Source organism: Macaca fascicularis, chromosome 1, assembly GCF_037993035.2.
Source record: "Macaca fascicularis isolate 582-1 chromosome 1, T2T-MFA8v1.1".
NCBI lineage: Eukaryota > Metazoa > Chordata > Mammalia > Primates > Cercopithecidae > Macaca > Macaca fascicularis.
Window position 1 is genome coordinate 192,393,313 of NC_088375.1, and position 14,278 is coordinate 192,407,590.

Consider the following 14,278-nt stretch of genomic DNA (forward strand, 5'->3'; position numbering starts at 1 on the left):
AATACTTTCTGGCTATTATTAGAAAACTATGATCTAAAAGTGATTGAGTAGATGGCATTAGAGTCATCCAAGATTTCATCCACCATTCTCAATTTGTTTTACAGATTCCTTTTCATTAATAACTTAGTTCATCTTCCCTTCACCATTTACACTCTGAGCCTTGTTTTCGTTCTTATTCTTTATTACTGCAAAACTACCCCTAAGTTTCCCACTTCCAATCTGGTCCCTATGTAATCCATCCCCCTACTGTTGCTAGAGTAATTTTTCTAAAACATGAATCAGATCATGTTAACTGCCCTCTTAAAATGATTTAGTGATTCTCTAGATGTTTTATAACAAAGTCAATAATTCATATATTCAAAAATATTTTTATGCCTTTAGCATAATCCAGGAACATCAAGCATAGCCCAGGTGTCAAATCCAAACGCCTTAGTTTAGCATATGGTTTCACCATGACGTGGTTCCTGAAAATATCTCCAGCCAGGTCAGGCGCAGTGGCTCAAGCCTGTAATCCTAGCACTTTGGGAGGCCGAGACGGGCGGATCACGAGGTCAGGAGATCGAGACCATCCTGGCTAATATGGTGAAACCCCGTCTCTACTAAAAAATACAAAAAACTAGCCGGGCGAGGTGGCGGGCGCCTGTAGTCCCAGCTACTCGGGAGGCTGAGGCAGGAGAATGGCATAAACCCAGGAGGCGAAGCTTGCAGTGAGCCGAGATCCGGCCACTGCACTCCAGCCTAGGCGACAGAGCAAGACTCCGTCTCAAAAAAAAAAAAAGAAAAGAAAAGAAAAGAAAATATCTCCAGCCACATTTCTTCTTAGCATTCACTCATGTGAACTAGTATGTATTATCGACTCTGTTCCCTTTGCCAGGAATGCCTTTCCCAGCTTCTTAATCTAGCTAGCACCTTTCAAAACACAACTCAATACAATCTCCTTTGGAAGCCTTTTCTGGTCACCCTACCCATTATGTCTATCTCATCACCTCCCCTGAATTTTCCTAGTGTTCTCTGCTTTCCCTTAGCACAGGACTATCCACACTGAACTACAACCACTGGCTTATCTCTTTCCTTCATAGTTTACAGATTTATTTCAAGTTCAGATTAAGTCTAATTTGAAGAATGTGGGATGAATAGGATTCATGTACAAACTGAGGCTTACTGGTAGTCCAAATCATTAACATGCTAGGGAAAATTGTATAGGAACTTCTGCATTATAATGACATCATTCTCCTATTATCAATCATCATGAGCTAATTTATATTGCAAAACCCCATGGCCTGTAATCCCAGCACTTTGGGAAGCCAAGGCAAGCGGATCATGAGGTCAAGAGATCAAGACCATCCTGGCCAACATGGTGAAACCCTGTCTTTACTAAAAATACAAAAATTAGCCAGGCATGGTGGCGTGCATCTGTAGTCCTAGCTACTAGGGAGGCTGAGGCAGGAGAATTCCTTGAAGCCGGGAGGCAGAGGTTGCAGTGAGCCAAGATTGTGCCACCGCGCTCCAGCCTGGGTGAAAGAGTGAGACTCTGTCTCAAAAAAAACAAAAAAACAAAACAAAGAAAAACACATGTTGGCAGAAGGACATACAGCATCTTATGTTTCTTGCAGTGTGGCAGATTAGAACCCTTGAACAACCTTCCTACTGAGAATTACCAGAAATGCTGGAAGAAATTTTCCAGAAGCTTTGTAGAGGAAAAAAAAAAAAAGTTGGAATTAAAGAAAACTCTTAAAATGCAACCATTATGTAAACAAAAATATAATACAAACTTTAACTCATCAGAAGAAAATTCAGTCTACCCAGTAGAAAGCAACAAAGGAAAAAATGAGGGTACAATACATATGTAACATGTCCTATGATTAACTCAATTTTCTCTGCACCTGAGGCAAAAAAAAAACCAAACAAACAAACAAAAAAACTGCCATCTTGTAAAAGGAATTTCTAAAGGGAAAAAGGAAAATGATCCCGAATGGAATATCTGAGATGCAAGGAAAAATGCTGAGGTAAAGAAAATAATAAATGTGTGGTAAATATAATCACTGACCATGTATAATAATATGTATAATAATAGCACCTAATATTTTAATCTTTTTTTTTTTTTGAGACAGAGTTTACTCTTGTTGCCCAGGCTGGAGTACAATGGCACGATCTCCGCTCACCACAACCTCTGCCTCCCAGGTTCAAGCAATTCTCCTGCCTCAGCCTCCCAAGTAGCTGGGATTACAGGCATGCACCACCACGCCAGGCTAATTTTGTATTTTTAGTAGAGACAGGGTTTTTCCATGTTGGTCAAGCTGGTCTCATACTCACCACCTCCGGTGATCCACCCGCCTCAGCCTCCCAAAGAGCTGGGATTATAGGTGTAAGCCACTACGCCCGGCCTAATAGCACCTAAGTGTGTAGTTACACAAATATAGAATATTCTAAAGGGGTTCTATCTGTATTTTCCTTTGAAGTTTTGAAGTACTTAATATTTTCTAAGTCCTTAATATGCTAGTGAAGGAGTTAAAAATATACCACTCTGGTGTATTGACTATTTTGAGTTAAACACACTTGAAAAACAGCAGGTGCAAGATCATTCTGATCTTCCTTCTATTTCTTAAAAGCAGGAGATGAAATTCCCATGTTGAAAAATGCCCTCCCTTTGCTAGAAGGAAAGCAACACTCTTATAATTAAGGATGGGAAGTTGAGGCCAAGAGAATTCTGTACAGACCTTGTTAAAGTAACTCTTTTATCTTTTCAGCCTTTCCATATATTTAGTTGCTTTTTCACAACTTACTATTATCTGTCCAACTCAGTATATGAGAGATTGATTCTAATTGCTTCTTTGGGTCTTCATTTCCATTTATTTCCAATTTAAATATGTTTGTATGCTTTTCTCCTGTTAATCTGTCTTATATCAACTTAATTCTCAGGCCCAGCTGGGGGGGAAAAAAAAAAAAGACCTAAAGAGGAAGAGGTAAAGTTTTGCCTCCCCTAAACTAGGTACTTTACAAGCCAGGTACTGTGAGAGACACAAATCGCTAAAACTAGGACATGATCTCTACTCCAGAGGAGCTGACACAGATTATAATATAGAGTGGAAAGTGCTGTAATAAACACTAAAAAAAAAAAATACCCTGCACTCTCACACACGTTTCAGACTATTTCAGAACACATACGTTTTAAAAAGACAGCCAGAAAATACACCTGAAACATTAGAAGTATCATACTTTTCTTGGGGTAGAAGATATAATTTTTTCCTTCTTTATACTTGTATGCATTTCTCAAATTTTATATAATATGTTAATTTCTAGAATTAGGGAAGAAGTTTTAAAATGATGTTCCCACAAAAGGAAAAACAACTCTGTTTGAGTTGGAGCTCTTTAAACTCATGTCTAAGCTATTTATTTTCCTTTTCATCATAACCATGAGAAAATGCTTCTCCTCCCTCTGTTAGGATACAAATATAGTTTGCATAATTTTCCACCTAAAAAAAACACATTTTCTTACATTTAGTCCATGGCTCATATTTTAAGCCACATTAAAAGTCCAGGAAGTGAAAGAGCAATTAAAAGATCACCATTCTATCATGACTATAATCTGAGAAATCAACGGAAAACTCAGCTTTCCTCAAGTGTTGGCATCTGGCTCTAAACTTCTTTCCAGCTGTCTTACATTATCATACACTATGTTTCCCATAGGTATGATGATACGTAGCCACAAATTTCTGGGACAGCCCTAATCTCTAATATTTTTTTCTATCAACATACCAGGTTTCAAATCAAGTCTCCCTATCTGTGGTTTAGGAAATATGGTCATGATATCCATGAACAGAGAAAAATCTACATAATAATTAGGTTTATACTGCTATGCTGAAACTGATGGCTAAGATGATTAAATGTTAACAGGAGATTACATTAAAACAAATTATTGGGTATTCTTTGAAAATAGTTTCCAGTTAATAAAACGGCTTCACAAAAAGCTACTTTTATGTGCATAGTAACAGGTAGAAAGTAACATGCTCCAGGCACTACATTAAGGACATCAAATATTTAATTGTCACCACAACCACATGGGACTATTATTCTCCCACTTGGGAGGTGAAGCAGCAGGCTTCGAGAGGCTAAGAGACTTGCCTTATCACATAGGGAATAAGGAGAGGAGCTAGAATTCATACTCTGATGGGTAGAAACCAGAGACTGAGCTCTAACTATGCCAAAGTGCTTAGAAGTAGACTATCAAAATAACTGAATTGCATTTTGGTGAATTCTTTGGAAGCCTATAGGAAAACTCCTCAAAATATGTATAAAAAGTTGAATCATATAGAAGAAACATAGGAATCACAGTCCAACTTTATCACTTCCTGGCAAACTTTAGTTTCCTCTTTAAAATGGCAGGAACAATATCCATTTCTAATGATAATAGCTATCATTTATTGAACCCTTGCTAGATGCCAAGTACGTGGGTAATTTATACACGCTAACCTGTATAAATCTCACAAATCCCTTTGAAGATGCTATTAACATCTCCATCTTACAGACAGAAATTTCAAGCTCAAAGCAGTTGAGTTACTTGCCCAGGGTTAAACAGAAAGATAATGCTAAAGGCAATTTTTCACCCCCTTCTGCTTAATGTTAAAGTTCACACTCTATGAGGCTATACCACTTTTCATTCTAAAGGAGCTGCATTCTTCTTTAGAATTTGGAAATTGAATTGTCCTTTAAGAATTAAATTAAAAAAATTACCTGTGTGAGCTGTGAAAACATAGCAGAGTGATTCCCAGGCAACCTGAGATAATTCATTAGTTCATTTAAAGAAAGTATGTAGAAAGTATGTTGATCAGTATTGGAAACATCCAAAAGAGTAACAATACGGTCAAAAAATAGCTTTATCTACTCCTCTAAGCACTAGGTGCCTGGTCCTAGGATATGAGGTCCAGAAATAAGGGTAGATATAGATAGCCCTATCGTGGAAACCTGACTATCTCAGCCAATGCTATAAAAATTTACAATCATGGCCGGGCGCGGTGGCTCACGCCTGTAATCCCAGCACTTTGGGAGGCTGAGGCGGGTGGATCACGAGGTCAGGAGATGGAGACCATCCTGGCTAACACAGTGAAACTCTGTCTCTACTAAAAATACAAAAATTAGCCAGGCGTGGTGGCAGGCACCTGTAGTCCCAGCTACTTGGGAGGCTGAGGCAGGAGAATGGCGTGAACCCGGGAGGCCGTGCTTGCAGTGAGCAGAGATCACACCACTGCACTCCAGCCTGGGCAACAGAGCAAGACTCCGTCTCAAAAAAAAAAAAAATTAGAATCATTTGTTCACCAAGTAAACATCTAATTAAAAGTTGGCTTCCCACATAATGTGTCTGTAAGAGAATACATCAGCCACCAAAAATACATGTTTAGTTCCTCTGGCAATTATATTTCTTATTGTCAATTAAAAAGGAGGTGTCTCATCTCTACGACTTTGGTTGATACAAGTCCACCTTTGAGAAGCAGATTCACTGATACTATGCTGACATTAGTTTCTAAGCCTTCAAAGAAAAGAGTCACCTAAGCTACCTGGAGCAGTCCTGTTTAGATGTTCAACCAGTTATCACTGGGCAACATCCTATACATGTAGTCTTAATGGAAACCAATACAGACTGTTGCCATGTTTCATTAAAAAAAAAAGTCTACACGTGGGTGCTTTTCCAACTATACAGTGATAGCCAAACATTAGTTCTAAATATGTCAATTTAATGAAGGGCAATGAACAAAATCACAGGCGTCTTTAAAATTCTATACTATTAGTTCTTACTTCTTTTGTTTTGTTCATGTGCTTCACTACAAGCTCTTCTACATCTCTGGTAGCGGTCCTCAGCCTGTCTTCACTGTGCTGGCTGGAATAAGCACCAAACAGAGTTGTTCTTCTGTATTAGCAACGGGATCGATTTCTTCTTTTTCAAGATGGTGAAGTATGTCTTCTAACTGAACTTTTCCCTTGATAGAAGAAATAAGCATATGTGTATGTACACACACACACACACAACTGAGGATGCAAGATATCTATGTAGGTGCCACCTTAGGCTCCTTATTAGAGTACTAGTCTTTAGGGTACTAGTGATAGAAAGCTAGTAAGCCACCTGATCCTTCATCACACTTATGTATGTGTGTGTAGATACAGCTTGGAAAATCTAAGATATTTCTAAAGAACAAAATACAGCTGGCAATATACATACAAAGCTGCTATGTGAGGAAAATTGAAAGCAGGAATAAATAAGTCTATGTATATATGACTAGAGTCAGACTCTCTACAATGCATATATTACTTTTCCTACTGTTATCTAGTTATGAGCACTTAAATGAAATAGCTGCTAATACCGAAAAATTTAAGCTTTGAACAACTGTATATCTTCTAAAATAACAAATGACATATTTAATGAAAATTATGTACAATGGAAAGAAAAAGTTTTTCTGTCTGTTCTGAAGTTTGCAACTTTTATCTGAAGTCTCCCAAAGGGCTTTTGTTTCTTTTTTAAAGTCCAAAGAAGTCTTTGTTCCTTTTATTGCATATTTAGAAATAAAAGGACTCCTCTGGAAGCTAGAGAGGCCCCAATTCTATACTATCCAGGATTGATTTTACTCACAGAATATGTCTTATAATTTATGTTGACTTCTCATTAATTCAGTTCTCTTCTGCAACTTCTTGATCTAAGTCTGCTATCGATATTGTCTTTAATTTTTTTAGGTTGCAAGTAATCACAACATAACAGTTTGCACTATGACAGTATATGAAAGATAAATATCTGCTGATTGACGAAGTGATACCTGTGTTACTAGAACCATTAACTATTTTTTTTTTTTTGAGATGGAGTCTAGCTCTGTTGCCCAGGCTGGAGTGCAGTGGTATGATCTCAGCTCACTGTAACCTCTGCCTCCGGGGTTCAAGCGATTCTCCTGCCTCAGCCTCCTGAGTAGCTGGGATTACACGTGTGCGCCACCACGCCTGGCTAATTTTTGTATTTTTAGTAGAGACAACCTTTCACCATGTTGGTCAGGCTGGTCTCAAACTCCTGACCTCAAGTGATTAGAACCACTAACTATTAATAGGACTTGCTGTTCTAATCAAATACAACTTTTAACCAAGTTAATCTGACCCAAATTGCAGTGACAGACATAATTGTTATTGTGCTTCAGTCCACATAAATATACTATTTTGCTTTTTAAAAAGCAAAACCATATCTTTATTATTTTTCTCCTTGATTGCCAAGCTTTCTAGAGTCTTACCATTTCCACATCAACAGTATTTTTAGACCATACATGGTTTTAGTTATCAGCTGATACTCATACTGATGAAAAAGAATGCAAGTCTGAATCCTGCACCTCTGTGGGTCCTCCTCATGACATATAACTAAAAATTTTCTTTTGTTCCCCCAACCTTCTTCACCTGGTCCCCACTCATATCTTCCCCCTTCTCCCTACCAGGTCTCTGAGCATCATAGTTACTTGTGGTTTTAGTCCTGGGTAGCAGAGAGCCCAAGATACTAAGAATACATAGCATCCTATGAGGACTATTTGGCAATATGCAAAAATGCTTCTGTGATAATGCTAAGAGGAAAAGCAGAATGCAAAAGTATTATTATAACTATGTGAACACCAGAGACACAAAGAAAAGACTGGAAGCAAATACCTCAAAGTGCTAAAAGCAGTTGTGATAAACTGATGAGGCAATTAGAAAATAAATGCTTCAATTATTAGAAGTCCTGTACTGTGGTTGCTTGCCCAACAGCATAATCCCCATGCTGCAGGGGTGGAGTAGGGGAGTCTTAGACTGGAGGATGTTGAAAGGAAAAATGGATTAGGGATATTGGAAAAACCTTTGGATCCGATCCTTGCTGATCAGGAGGACACTATAGGCTTCAGGTCAATACTCAAGTGCACAAATCACCCATGCTCCATCACTTGACCATCCTCCCAAAGCCAGTCATCTTTATTCACCATTTTCTAGCCGCCCATCTTCATGGCTACACCTAAGTCCTTATGAACAGCCTGAACTAATGTTGAAACCCTGCCATCCTAAATTCCATGTGTCTCCCTCTAACACCTTCTGTGCCTCTTCCCCTCTTTTTCTTAATTGTTGTAAATATACGTAACTTAAAATTTACCATTTTAACCATTTTTAACTGTACAATTCCATGGGATGAAGTACAATCACAATGTTGTCTAACCATCACCACTGTCATTTGCAGAAAGTTTTCATCATCCCAAACAGAAACTCTACACCTATTAAACAGTAACTTCTCATTCCCCTCTTTCCCAGCTCTCGGAATCTCTATTCTACTTTCTGTCTCTATAAACCTGCCTATTTTATATCACTCATAGAAGTGGAATCATACAATATTTGTCCTTTTGTATTGGCTTATTTCACGCAGCATAATGTCTTCAAGGTTAATCCATGTTGTATCACTAATCATAATTTCATTTATTTTTAAGACTGAATAATATTCCATTGTATGTACATAGCACATTTTATGTATACATTCACCTGTTTATGGACATAGGGGTTGTTTCCACCTTTCAACTATTGTGAATGATGCTGCTATGAACACCGGTGTTTAAAAGTATCTGAGTCCCTGTTTTCAATTCTTTGAGGTATACACGTTAAGAGTGGAATTGTTAGATATATAATTCTGTGTTTAACTTTTTTTTTTGAGGAACTGTCCTACTGTCTTCTACTGTAGCTGCACCATTTTACGTTCCTGCCAGCAATGCAGAAGGTCTTAATATCTTCACATCCTTGTCAACACTTACTTTGGGTTACTTTAAAAAAAAAATAGTCATCCTAATGGGTGTGAAGCAGTTGCTCTCTTAAACTAAAGGAATTCTACAATTACAATAATACCTCCAGTCTCTGGACCATTACATCCTCTCTCAAACTACCAGATACTCTTTGGCTTCACTTGTTTGCCCCTCAAGCCTAAACCCAACTGTTGATCATTTGAGTCCTTCACCAACATTCCCAGTTATCTTATCCCTTTGTCCCACCTTCCTTGCAAATCTCAGCCCTGGAAAAGTTCATGCATTTGACTATTCTCCACCTATTTTAGGTTGCTGAGTGCTGGTAGAGAACAAAATCAAGCATGCAAACTTGAACCATTACAAATTCATGGCCTCTGGTCTGAGCCAAGCTTCTCAACCACTGGGTCATTAATGAGTTGCTAGTTTCTGTTACTATCTCACTCAGCAACTATTCGAAACTTTCACCTCTCCATCAAACTGAGTATCTCACCTCTCCCCTCACTCTTGACAAATGACCTTGTCTCCCAGAGAACTAGTAAAACTAAGGTCATCATAAAACTGTCAGCTGCTTCTCCTCACCAACATACCAACCTTCATCTTTACCAATCTTGTCCTCTTTCCCTTCTCAGTGGAAGAGCTTCCTATCCTCCTGATCAAGGTTAATCCCGTTACCCGTATTCTAGGCCCCATCCCATACTGCTTCCTTAGGGAAGCATTTTCTCTTCTGTATGTTCCTTATCTCCTTCTCTACTGTTCTCTTGTCCTCAGCTCAAGACATCTCTGGTCTTAAAGATACAAAAAATAACCTCTCTTTAGCCCCACCATATAGCTCTCTAGCTACATCCTCTTTTGGACAATTTGTCTCCCACACTCCTATATTGTGGCTTCTGTGTTTGGCTTCCACACTCCCACATTTGCTGCATTTTGCCTTCTGCTCTCACCATTGTACTCAAATTATCAGTCAACAATGAACTCAAAATGCCACATCCATAGCTCACTACAGTTTCAAACTCCTGGGCTTTAGTGATCCTCCCGTCTCAGTCTCATGAGGAGCTAGGACTACAGGAGTGTGCCACCATGCCCATCTTGTTTTTTAAATTATTTTTTGTAGAAACAAGGGTCTTGGTATGTTGCCCAGGCTGGAATTGAACACCTGGGCTCAAGTGATCCTCCCATTTCAGCCTCTCAAAGTGCTGGGATTACAGGTGTGAGCCACTGTGTCTGGCCCTGTTTTTGTTTGTTTTAACATACGATCTCTTTGCTGTACCTCTTCACTCCTTCCCTGAAAGTTTATTTTTTATTATTCTGTTGTGATGTCACTTTGTCCTGTTTTGACTCATATGTCTCTAGCCTTTCCTTCTCAGTATTCTTCCTGGCTTCATCCTCTTCCATCCCTTCAAATGCTGCCATTTCCAAGAACCCTGCCTTTAGCTCTCCACCCTTCTCACTACCATGTCATTAACAGCTTGGGCACAACAGTCTAACATACCTTGGCTCAAACCTTGGCTTTGCTACTTTGTAATTGTGTGACTTACACAAGTCAGGTAACTTCTTTAAATTTTTATTCTGTGTGTAGAATAAGTGTAATAGTATTGCCTACCTCACTGGGTTGTTTGGAAGATTAAATAAGAATCTCTCTCTGCTATGCTCCAGATCAATCTAGAAGGAGTGGCAAGAAACAGAAACACATTGAAGTTGGAATACAGGTGAGGGTAGCAGAGACTGCTGGTGTCCTTTAATATTTACTATTCCTTTCTTCCACAGAAATAAGACATTTAGTGCTTTGATCACAAGGCTGACTTCCTTACTGATAGATATGGTCAGGTGACCAAGTTCTGACCAATGGGTGTAAATGGAATTATGTGCTGCTTCCAGAAACTGTCCTTAAGGAACATGATACCCCCTTTCTTTCTCCTTCCTCCTTTCTACTAGCTGGAATTCAGACAAGATAGCTGAAGCCTGAGCAGCCATCCTGGGCACCATTAGCTGGAAACCATATGCCATGGATGCTGTAATATCAGGAGAGAAGAAACCTGGGTCTCTGACCATTTCAGGGTGCTGCTCTACCAGTTATAGATTGCTTTCTTCTTGACTTTTATGTGGGAGGAATACATTTCTTTCTTTTTCAATGCATTATTATTTTGGGCTTTCTGTCCCTCACACAACCAGCCAATCCCAACTACTATATGAGGGTTATTGAGTGGATGAGGTACAAGGACATACGCTGGAAACTAAATGTGGCTACACAGGAGTTGGATACGGAACTACACAGCCATTAACGGTCTCTCCTGACCCATGAGGTCTTTTGTCTCTGAGCTTCCCTGTGAGTGTGCTCCTCTTGCTTCTCTACAGAGGTGAACTTCCTCTGCTTGCTCATCAGCAAGGCTGAAAACAGCTATTCAAGTCCTTAGCCTACGTGACTTTTTAGATTAAGTCATTTCTATCTTTGTATCTTTAGTTCAAATTTTTGAAAGAGACAATTGTTTGTTGCTCACTGAATAGGCTGTGCCTGCCTCTTCAAAGTTACCTGTATTTTCCCCATTCAGTCAGCTGTACATGGAATAACGTTGAAAGTAGGGGTACAAATATGGCCTCTGAGAGCCTACTCTTTAAGCAAGATTTGGCAGAGAAATGCAAGTTCCAGAGAAGAAGCTATAAGCTAGGAGAGCAATATAAAATGAGTCTACGGTTTAAGACCAATGCATTCCAGCTGTCTAGTGAACAACTCAGCTTGAACAACCCATTCATCTTTTCCTCCTATATTTCATAGTTAAAATCACTGTCAACAGTTTCCCAAGCCAGAAACCCAGGATTCATCCTTGTCCCTCCTTCCTATTCATTCTACTCTGGTATGCAATCAGTCACTGAATTTGCAGTACTTCTTTCATCATTTTCTAATTCATCCTCTCCTTGTCTACTGCCTTAGGCTTGCCTCACTATTGGTTCAGTTTAGTGTAATAGCGTCCTTAACTGATGTTCCTGCTGCCAGGTGGCCCCCATCCAATCTGTTCTCAGCAAAACTCCACACTGATCCTCCCGAATGCAAATCACTTGCTGCTTAACCTTGTCGCTTTCAGGTAGAGTTCAAACCCTTTAGCTTGGGACCAGATATTCTTCGCAATCTGGTTCCTCCCAGTCTCTCTAGCCTTGTCTTCTGCCACGCCTTGACATTAGCCATTCATGTCAGTATACTTATTGGTCCCCATCATGCTGCTTATATTTCCACAAATTTTGACATTCAAGTCACTCTGCCTGGAATGGTGCTGTGAGATCCCCAAACAAACATTTTCCCAGTGGATTTATTGAGACTTGATGATTAACTTTCAAATTCTGGTAAACTAGATCTTGAAGTAATAAAACTAAATTATAAATGCTCTGATATCTAAACTGTACCTAAAATTGCCCACACAACAAAGTACATAAGAATAATATTCTTGGCTGGGCACGGTGGCTTACGCCTGTAATCCCAGCACTTTGGGAGGCCGAGGTGGGTGGATCACCTGAGGTCAGGAGTTCAAGACCAGCCTGGCCAACATGTTGAAACCCCGTCTCTACTAAAAAAACAAAAATTAGCCGGGCATGGTGGCATGTGCCTGTAATCCCAGCTACCCAGGAGGCTGAGGCAGGAGAATCGCTGGAACCCGGGAAGCAGAGGCTGCGGTGAGCCGAGATCTTGCCACTGCACTCCAGCCTGGGCAACAGAGCAAGGCTCCATCTCAAAAAAAAAAAAAAAAAAAAAAAAAAAAAAAAAAAAAAAAAAATTCAATCAACAAAAACCAAAAAACTATTCTGTCCAAAGTAGATACTAAGTAAATGCTCATTAAATCTCTTAAAAATCCAATCTCTGGAAAGAAGTGCATCCTGAAATGGTTTTAGGCCTCCAAAAAACTCCTCGATGTAAAGAATAAAGTAGTAAAGCAAACTGAGACAAAGAATTTTAAACGAGAAGAGGTCAAGGATAATGGTTCTGTCTACCTGTTGTTTTTTCTCCTAGCAGGTACTCTCCAACTGCATTGCAGGGGCCAGGACCCTATCTTATGCCATAGCACATCTGCCTCTGAGCAAAGGCTGAGCTTTGGATTCCAAAGTCTTTGAGTGATGCTAGGGAACAAAGTACATAGCATGGCCACAAAAACTGAAATATCCAGTAGGTGACTTTTCACTGTAACCTTTCTTTCTTCTATCTTCCACTCCTTTCACACAAATATAATTTAAAACTCACACACATCTTAAATACAATACATATTATGCACAGTTTTTCAATTCCCAAATAAAATTAGTGTACTTAGTGTAGCAATGTAAAAAATGTTTAAAATATAAAATTAAGTGAAAAAGAAAGGCAAAATGTACATAACTATGTAAAAATGTACACAGCTGAACAAGACTGACACAGAACAAAAAAATGAACTATTGATGTGTTAAGACAGAGTTTCTCAACCTTGGCACTACTGACATTCTGAGCTGTTGTGGAGGCAGTTCTGTGTATAATAGGATATGGAGCAGCATCCCTGGTCTCTACCAACTAGATGCCAGTAGCATATCCCTAGCTGTGACAACTAAAAATGTTTACATACATTGCCAAATGTCTCACATTTGGCAGAACCCCACCCTGCTCCCCAGGTTTAAAACTGTGCTAGAGGCCAGGTGCCGTGGCTCACGCCTGTAATCCCAGCACTTTGAGAGGCTGAGGCAGGCAGATCACCTGGGGTTGGGAGTTCGAGACTCAGCCTGACCAATGTGGAGAAACCCCGTCTCTATTAAAAATACAAAATTGGCAGGGTGTGGTGGCCCATGCCTATAATCCCAGCTACTCAGGAGGCTGAGGCAGGAAAATCACTTGAACCCGGGAGGCAGAGGTTGCAGTGAGCCGAGATCGCGCCATTGCACTCCAGCCTGGGCAACAAGAGTGAAACTCCACCTCAAAACAAAACAAAACAAACAAAACAAAAACAAAAAACTGTGCTAGAATGACAGGAATTTATTTTTTTGAGACAGGGTCTCACTCTGTAGCCCAGGTTGGAGTGCAGTGGTGTGATCATAGCTCACTGCAGCCTCAACCTCCCAGGCTCAAGTGATCCTCCCACCTCAGCCTCCAGAGTAGCCAGGACTACAGGAGTGCTCCACCATGCCTGGCTAATTTTTTGCATTTTTTGTAGAGTCAGGTTTTTGCCATGTTTGCCCAGGTTAAATTTTTTTTAAATTTATGCCTTGCTATTCAATAAATACATATTAGAAGAGTAAAGGAAAGGAAAGCCCCTTGCAATATAGCATCTAATATACTCTTTTTTCAAGAGTTAGGGTTTATCCAGTTCCAATTTTATGTGCAAGATTGAAAAGGCTGCAGAACTTGTTTTTGTTTTCCGATCTGTTCTAGAGGAGAAAGCTGAATTTCTCAATATTTAAAAACTTGACCTGGCTCTAAGCATGAGACATCACAAACAACTGCTTCGATTGGACTGAGAAATCAAAATATCCAAATCATCGTAGCCCCAAACAGCTGTTTAAAA

At 39.5% G+C, this 14,278-nt stretch overlaps 1 protein-coding gene across 40 annotated transcripts in view; it reads right to left on the reverse strand.

The window, feature by feature from the left end:
- CCDC30 (coiled-coil domain containing 30) overlaps positions 1–14,278 on the reverse strand; it is a 191,327-nt gene that overhangs the window by 175,513 nt on the left and 1,536 nt on the right. For 18 of the 40 annotated variants that reach the window (XM_074010247.1, XM_074010310.1, XM_074010183.1 and 15 more), the window contains exon 2: positions 5,791–5,972. The exons of 20 other annotated variants lie outside the window; for them this stretch is intronic. In XM_074010247.1, the coding sequence (XP_073866348.1) occupies positions 5,791–5,808 (18 nt within the window). In that variant the 5' untranslated portion in view covers positions 5,809–5,972. Of the gene's footprint in view, positions 1–5,790; positions 5,973–14,278 lie in introns of those variants that run through there. 2 more of the 40 variants (XM_065533713.2, XM_074010236.1) reach the window with 1 other exon arrangement.